Here is an 8,504-nt window from a genome sequence, read left to right on the forward strand (position 1 = left end):
ACGTCCTCTAGAGAACTGTGAGCACTTTTTCACTTTTATGCACCAAATGATCAATTGATATATCAAGAAAGTAATCAGCAAAGCAATTGATCATGAAAATAATCATTTGTTGTTGCCCTAACAGCTGTTCACTTTTTTTAATGGTGGAACTACAACTATTCCTTTTGATGCAGTTATTAACAATTACAGCTTCTTCTCCCACCAGCATGATGACATCTTTTGCAACTACTGCTACAGTACCTCTTTTACTGCTATTACTACATAAATTTCAAGCATAATTACTACTGCAGTGTTGGTAGACATGTCCAACATATTCCAATTCTTTCATTAGTTTTTTAAAAAGCTCAGCTAATATTGTGTGTTGCAGTGGAGTGCTAATAATGTTCTCTGTACTGGTCAAGCATGTTGAAACTCACTGACATCAATAAATACTTTAAGCCAGACACTCCCTACTGATGTTAGCAGATAATCTAAGACCGCATGCTGCTAAGTCCTCTCTGGAGACAACTGAGTACCTAAACTGTTCTTTTCATATGCTAGATCACCTCATTCAGTTACATGTTATATCCAGTCAAAGCAGAACATACAGTAGCTGCAGGTTTCATGCACCTCACTATGTCTACTCACTTGCAACTGCAAGATCAGTTTCTGTGACCAGGGAATGTTATTATAGGCAAATGAAAACTCATAACTGACACTGATGTTAAATCATACGAGGCAACAGTCTGCTTTTTTTGTTGATTTATTCAAATGACATCTCGTTTTTTAAAACAGAGAAACAGGCGTCTATTGAATGTGAGAGTACAAGAGATATCTGACACAGCAGGCAAACATTTACTTAAACATCTTATATCAGCTGCGGTCAGGATGATGTGGTTTGCTTGAGAAGATATTTATTTTAGAATTGCTCAGCAGTATGTTGTGTTTGAACATGAGTTGAGCTGATAGTGTGGCTGATAGAGCCACACTTTTCTACTCTAAGAATCTACTCTTATGTTCAACTCCTGATTGTATTATGTCATTTGGACACATCCTGTGTCATTTTGAGTGGATGTAAAGCAACTGTTTTTGTGGTGTCTTTCTCTTGTAGTTCCTGCCATTACCCTTTATCCCCAAAGTTTACATTGTGTTCATTAGTTGCTTCATTATGTTGGACATTTGGCAGACTTTTGCATTTGTCAGAAAATATTTGCACTGTCATGGACCACTTCTGCAACACCATGACTTTGCATTAAGATTAGGATGTATTTAGGTACAGATGGACAATCTTGTTTGTCCTCACTGTGACACTGTCACCTTGTGATCTACACAGCTGTCACACAGCAACAGTGACTGGATGAAAGACAGTATCACAGTGCCCACTATAGCTGACCACTGGCACCAAATGTCTTATACATAAGGGTGGTCAAAGGACTAGAAATAGTTATGTCTACTGCTTTCACACATTCACCGCAAACTTGAACTTTTCTGGACATTACCCAATGGAGCTGTATGTGTGAACTCAAATGTTCCAATCAGTTGGACCAGACATTAAACAAACTTCACTCTGCCAGCCGCCTATATAAAGTCAATGCAATGTCTGATTGAGCCAATGTGTGAATAGAGCAGGTCATTGTCTGTAGAATTCACAGAAACAGAGTGGGTGCGTTGATGACATTTCCTTCCTCCCTCCTGTGGTGCTGTTGATTGGTGCTGGTCTCCTACAACCTCTACCCATCACCAGTAGGTGAGAACACGCCTCACATGGACATTCTCCATCTGTGTGCTGCATATGTGAAAGGGCAACTCTGGAGAATGTCCAGACAGCTTTAGAAACTGCTGTACAGTATATAAAAAGGAATTAACCCCTTTAACAATGCACATCTGAATGCAAGGCCATCTAAACTGACCTGTCACTGCCCTCGGTCCTCCTGTGCAACAATTAAACACAATGACTATTTAGATTATTTAGTTTTAGGTTTGTTGTTGTCTAAAGTCATCTTGGTTCCCACAGCTGGTTGATTTACTGTTTAAAACACTGTTGGATCTGTTTAGTTTACTACTAAAACCCAAAACCAGCTGCTGATGGTAAAAATGTTAAAAAGAAACAGTGGGTATGCATGGACTGACCTGAATCAAAATTTTAGTGATCCTGCTGGAGCTGCTAAAATCTTCAAAAAGCAGGATAAGAGCCACTTCAGTCTAAAGCCCTCAGTACAAGTGGTACCCTTTTTTCAGATTTAAATGAACTTGTCATTTTTAAAAACACAGCCCACTGCATGGCAGCATGTGTTTCCACTGTACTGTATCAACACAGATAGCTGCCTTAACAGACCCTGAAACTATTCAAAACAGCTGGGTTTTTTTCCCAATAAGACCAGTGTTATGTTGACTTTTCTCCTTGCTAACTATTGTTTTCAAAGTCACACAGTTCAGAGTTTGAAGACATAAACTGAGCTTGAAGGGAGGAAATTTGGGATTTAGGGGACTCTGAAGGTACCTCTAAAGAAAACAACCACAATGTCAGATTAAAGACAGACATAAACCATTTTATTCCATCTTAAACACTGGCACTTAACACATAAGGCCTCAGAGGTAACTCTATTTAAGTTTTTTTGGACTAGGAAGAAAAACTACATCTCATTCAAAAGCTGTATTTCAGCTGAAGTCCTAGTGTGTGTTATTGTGTGTTTGTACTGCCACCGACAATGATGATGGTGACAAACACATTCGACATCTGCGATACAGCCTATGTGATGACAACCAGTTGACAGGAGGATGCACACTATTGGCAAACTGTAATCTGTAAACAGTATGGCCTCCCTCGCTGACATGATGTGTTTAATGCCACGTTCGTGTGGCTGACAGCTCGGCGGCAGGGTTTCTTAACCTTTTAGTGGCAGCTGATGTCATCTTAAGGTCAGAAACACAGCCTCATTTGCTTTTCAAACAGTGAGTCTCTAATGCCAAACACATGCAATGATGTTCTTCAGCTTCAGGGCAGCGTTTACAAATAAATACCTAAGCAATATATGGATAAAATATCATGTTTTTATACAAGACTTAACATCATTAAACATTATCTGTTTAATAACAGATTAGTCTTTAACGGTTATCGCTTTTCATAATTTCCACACATAGAAATATCTCCTGGAAGCACAAAAACAATCCCCAAATCTATCACAGTGATATTTCAGTTTCATCAATATTGACCATAGCTCTACGGATGCCCCAGAGGCTGTTCAGGGAAGTCATATCCTGACCTCCTTCATCTGAGCTCTACGCCACAAATGACCCACACATATCTGATTTTCAACTGATTTTCAATGAGAGGGCAATATCAGTCCACCTGAAAGTCTATACACCAGCCACATGTGCTCCACCAGGGACTCCAGACCCTTATCAGCTCACTCACTCAATGGTCCTCTGTGTGAGACGAACAGTTTAACACCTGAATGAGTAAATGGAAATCAAATCACTCCACTGAGCAGATCCACCACAACTGCTCTCCAAATGCAAAATCTCTTTTCCAAAATAACACTACAGATAATTCTGCCATTGCCACCTCGGTTTGGTTGCAAAATTATTTTGTTATTTCAGAGAGGGAGAGCTGGGGATCATAGCACCACAGGAAAAAAAAGCAGCAGCCTGACTGCACAACATCAGCGGCAAGCCACCTGAAACCACCTCTGAGACTTCACCACTGGGCTTTCCACTTGTTTCCCCCTACACAAACACAAACACAGTGCAATGACATAACACAATAATATCAGACATGCTACCTGTTGGTGTTTTTCACCCTGCTGCAGGCTACAGAGCTAGCGTTTTGCTCTCACCGATGTGGAATGAGAGGACATCAAGGGGCACACACGCCACTGAGTAACAGGGATATACAGGGGCACTGTCACACTATCTCTGTACGTAAATATTAAGGTATATTATGTCTCCAATTGGTAATAATTACGTAACACAAAAACATTGCTATGGGGGGAAAATGATATGAAACAGAGCATGAATTCGCAGGCTCCCTTAAAATATCCCATCTCCAGGTTACAATCTGTGGAGCACACTGTGAATCTAAGTCATATAAAGCACGGTGAAAGGCTAAAAGGTGTGTTTTACTCTCTATATCCATGATCCCCCAGTTTTCCTACTTCGTGATAACTGATCCGGGCTGGCTTTGAGCCAGTCCAGTATCGTCCTGACATAGGAAACTTGAAAGACAGGTAGATCAGCCCGGAGGGGGGCGGCGTGGATCCTGTATGCATTCCTTCCGTTTTTTTCTCCCCAGGAACTGACTGCTGTTAAATTACGTGTGAAGAAAAACGTCACGCCGAACTTCGTTTAAAAATCTGCTAAATCCACGTGTCAAATTCACCCACAGGTGTACGCAGGTCTCACAACATGGCATAATATCTTAAGCTAAACGTTACACGGTGGTCTGCCAATTTCGGCTAAAAAAGATCCATTGTGATCAGATTTGATTAAGCAAAATCACAAGTTGTATATTTGTTGTACACTGTTGCCACAGCTCTCCGCGAGAAGCGACACCGGCGGAGAAGACTTTCCTGATAACAAGCGAACATTTTGTAAAAGTTCACATTTTATTCACTTTTAACGCTCATTGGTGTATCGAATGTAAGCCGAATTGTAGAGGGGTTATAAATGGTTTGTCTTAACGTCTGAGCCATGTTCTATCATAAATATAAAGTACCGTAGGTCAAGTAATTGTTTATAAATGTCAGAATTTTGGCGGGGTTTGGAGTGGCGTTTTTCTCCGGAACGAACAGTGAGTGAGCTCAACAGATCCTTACCTCTTTGATTTTAGCCCGTCTGTCCCTGGTCTCGGGGTCCAGAGGTTCGTGTCCAGTCGCCCCGGGCGGGCGGTGATACTGAACGAAAGGTAAATTATTGAGATCCTTCCCACCTTGACCTATACTCTCCTTTACAACTTTATCCTTGTCATTAATAATGTCTTGTTTTATCTCGTCGGGCCGTTTTTGTAGAGTATCCTTGGCCTCTAACAGAGCTTTTTCGTGGTCTTTCCTGATTTTGGCGAGGACCCTCTCGTCGTTTCCAGCCGAACCTGAGTCGCTGCTGTCCGGACCGGTGCGGGTGTTGGTCTCCACCGCGGAGGAATGAAAGAAAACTCCGCTAAGCAGCTTGGACGAGTCCGGTAGAAAGAAAATGGCCCCGAAACATAGCGTTATAAAAGCGCTGAACACTAATAACAGAATAAATTTCTCTGTCAACCTGAAGGAGGTCGGGCTGGCAGACTTCCTATTCGGAGTCGCGGTAAAAGGCAGAAGAGTTGCAACTGGCATTTTCCCTCTTCCTTTCCTTCAACAACTCGAACAACAGAAAAAAATGAATCTAAACGGTCGAATTAACTCTCGTCGAGCTCAGTTTCGGCTTATTCCGTTCAGAAATCCATTTCCAGATGATATAAACGGTGTCAAATGTAAAACAACAGCGGTAAAATCTCCGGTAAAAAGTTGAGGAGTAAGGCGGCTGTCCATACCGGAGACTCTCTGCAGACAGACCGAGTTCAACGGCTCACACAGGAAGCAACGGTAGATAGGCGTGACGGACAGCCGCGATGAGCTAATCACTTTCTGCCCTGTGAGTGGTGGGGACGCTGGGGGGCGTGTCCTCCCAGCGCCTGGGTATAAAAGCGCTGACAGCCGTGATGAACACCGTATTTTCCACTAACCGTGCAGCAGCGAGGATATCAACATCAGTGAGTTTGGACAAAGTTATAGTTTTTTAAAAGGATATTCTGATTTTATTCGATGCTTGTCATAAAGTACTAAAACCAACAATGAATTAGAGTGAGGGTAAAGTTAAGGTTCGTGTCTGTATTGATCAGTAGTAGTACTCACTGTCCCTGCGGACTTTGGGGTCCTAACTGCTACAGAGATCACCATATTTCAATAAAGAGCAATACATATATGTAATGTATACAGAGGCAGTGAGATTATTTACAAAAATTCATATTTTTCAACATACATCACAGATTAGTCAACAGAAATAGCTTTTGGTGCAGCTCATGGTCAAAGAGGTTTTTTTTTTCTTCCAAAAGAAACCTCAGAGTTGAGATTTAGTCTCTGTAATCACCAGAGTCCAGCTATAAAATTCAAACGTTAAAGTGTGTGAGGCCACGCTTGGTGTGCTCTGTATTGAGAAAGTCCCAGTGGTCTGTAATAGGAGAGTGGGCGGCAGGTTGGTGTTTTATTTGTTGGTTTTTTTCCCCTCTCACACAAGTTATTTTTGTTGAACTCACCAGAGTTCACTTCACCTCTTTTTTAAATTAACATGCTGCTCACTTCGACATTCAAGCTTTGCATCAGTCAACTAACATCTTTATCTTGGTTATTGGCACAACTACAGCAAATTACAACAGTTTCAATTTTTAAATGACATCAAAAGTAAATGAAAAGAACAAATAACAGCACAGCTTTGGAGCTGCCAGACACTTTAAATGGAACCAGACCAACAATTCATTTCTGGCTCTGAATTGCTGCAAAGGCTCGTGTTGGTTCATCTGCTGAGATTAAAGGGGTGTATAAGCCATATCTGATCAATATATTGACACTTCTTGAGCTGACTGGGAACTTTCTTAAAAATTTATTTTCTTAATTGCGCCAACAACAGCAGGAGTCGTTGTAGAGCTTGCAGGTCCTTGCTGCTATTTGGCTAGTTTCCTGTGCAGCAGGCCCATCTCCCAACCATCCTCTCCTGCTGATAAGGAAAACAACACACAGTGTTAGTGTTTTTCAATAATGTCATATTGCTTATTTGCACAAGCATCCTTTTTCCTCCACCAAAACATGAGTGTTTGTGCTCTGTTTGTGTCTTTCATATGAAACAACACATGAAATACACTGATCAGCCCAAAGGATCTGTGTGCCTTTTCTTTACTTTACAACATCCTTACCTGTGCTGTGCCACTGGACTGGAGATTCACCACCAGCTCTCCTGACAACATGACGGGTCTGTCCACCCCCAGGTTGAAAGATTGGATGAATCTGAATCTTTTCTGCCACTTTGACAGAAGAGAGATTTATATCACAAATTGAAAGAGGAGGACAGATGGAGGGAAACTGCTTAGTCTGACCTGACTGCACTGTGGTCAGGTTTGTGATGGATGTGACATTACTCACTCTGGCAGGGTCAAGAGCGGCCGCCGCATTGATGACTCTTTAGCTCTACACTCGCACTGATACTCCGACCGGCTCCTCCTTCAGGAACAGGCCTCATGTTGTAGTTTGAATTTTTTCCTTGGTGATATCTGAATTGCTTTGACAAATCCACAAACTTTGAAGGGAGGATGGAGCGTGTTCTGGTTGAAATTCCACAAAAGTCTGAGTAAATAAGCTGCATTTACTTTCAGGCGCTCCTGCAGACACTGGCTCACTGAGCCTCCACGCTCCAGGTCCAGGGAGAGGCTGCTGTAACCCTCATTGCTCATGGATTGCACAGCACATCTGCAGAATAAAAGGACAACTCAAATCAAAATACAGCCGACAAATACATTTTCATGCACCGGGAAGATCTGCAGCCAAAGATAATATCCACAGAAAATATTAAAACGTCTCTGTCTTTACAGATCCACGTGCTCAACATGTGGGAGGCGATGTGAGCATGTACAGAGCAGCCTGGACACTTTTTCTCTGCCTTGTTGTTGGAGAAGCAGTGCACTCCGACCTGCGTACACCTTTTGGAAAGAGGTGAAGAAAAAAAGAAAGGATGTTTGTCAGTTTTTGTTACTTCAAGCTGACCTGTATCTGTTAATGGAGATACCAAAGAGCGATAGCATCTGTGTGAGTGTACACAAGGTGCTGCGCCTGATGAGGGGTGAGAGCTCCACACCTTCTCCTGGTTGTTGAACTCCTGAACAAAATGACTCAGTGTCAGGAGCTCATGTAGCAAATCTGCTCCAGGCTGGGGAAACCTTAAACACAGCGAGACGTAAGACAAAAGTCAGACTGGAGCTTATTTTCTTCACCCTCAGCAGTATTTCTGAGATGAAGATTTACACCAAACTAAACCTGGAATATAAAAACAATATATAAACAGTCTCTGTGCCGGTGCCTACCTGAAGCAGGCCAGATCTGCTCTGGAGAAAGTTTTTGTGCTGACTGAGGTAAACAGCTTTGTCGGGTGGATACAGATACTTTCTCCCACAGACCCATTGTGTTGGACTCCACCTGATGGTGTGGACTGCCATGGTTTGACCTCGGCCCATGTGCAGTCTGAGTCAACCCTGGCTGTCTCAGATGGAAGGCTCCTTCATCTGCCTGAACTGGAGACTCCACCTTTTTCTGCTGAATACAGTAAAAGTAAACTAACATAGTGAGTTCAAGTATTCATTTAACATCCAGACTCTACACGTCACTGTAACAGCTCAGTGAAATATACTTGGCGATGAGACAAAAACGAGATGCCCTCTTCTTCCTCTTTGTCTCTCCAGTCTCAGATGCAGCTGAGTGTCAGGAGGGAGTGAAGCCTCCTGGACTCCAGCT

The 8,504-nt window shown here is 42.3% G+C and overlaps 1 protein-coding gene across 1 annotated transcript in view; it reads right to left on the reverse strand.

Annotated features, from left to right (window-relative positions):
• The window catches only part of man1a1 (mannosidase, alpha, class 1A, member 1), a 129,676-nt gene extending 124,123 nt beyond the window's left edge, over positions 1-5,553 (reverse strand). The window contains exon 1 of the mRNA XM_018679515.2: positions 4,794-5,553. Coding sequence (XP_018535031.1) covers positions 4,794-5,303 — 510 coding nt within the window. The 5' untranslated portion in view covers positions 5,304-5,553. The remainder of the gene's footprint in view (positions 1-4,793) is intronic.
• Between the last annotated feature and the right edge of the window lie 2,951 nt (positions 5,554-8,504).

Source organism: Lates calcarifer, linkage group LG7_1, assembly GCF_001640805.2.
Source record: "Lates calcarifer isolate ASB-BC8 linkage group LG7_1, TLL_Latcal_v3, whole genome shotgun sequence".
Taxonomy (NCBI): domain Eukaryota; kingdom Metazoa; phylum Chordata; class Actinopteri; family Centropomidae; genus Lates; species Lates calcarifer.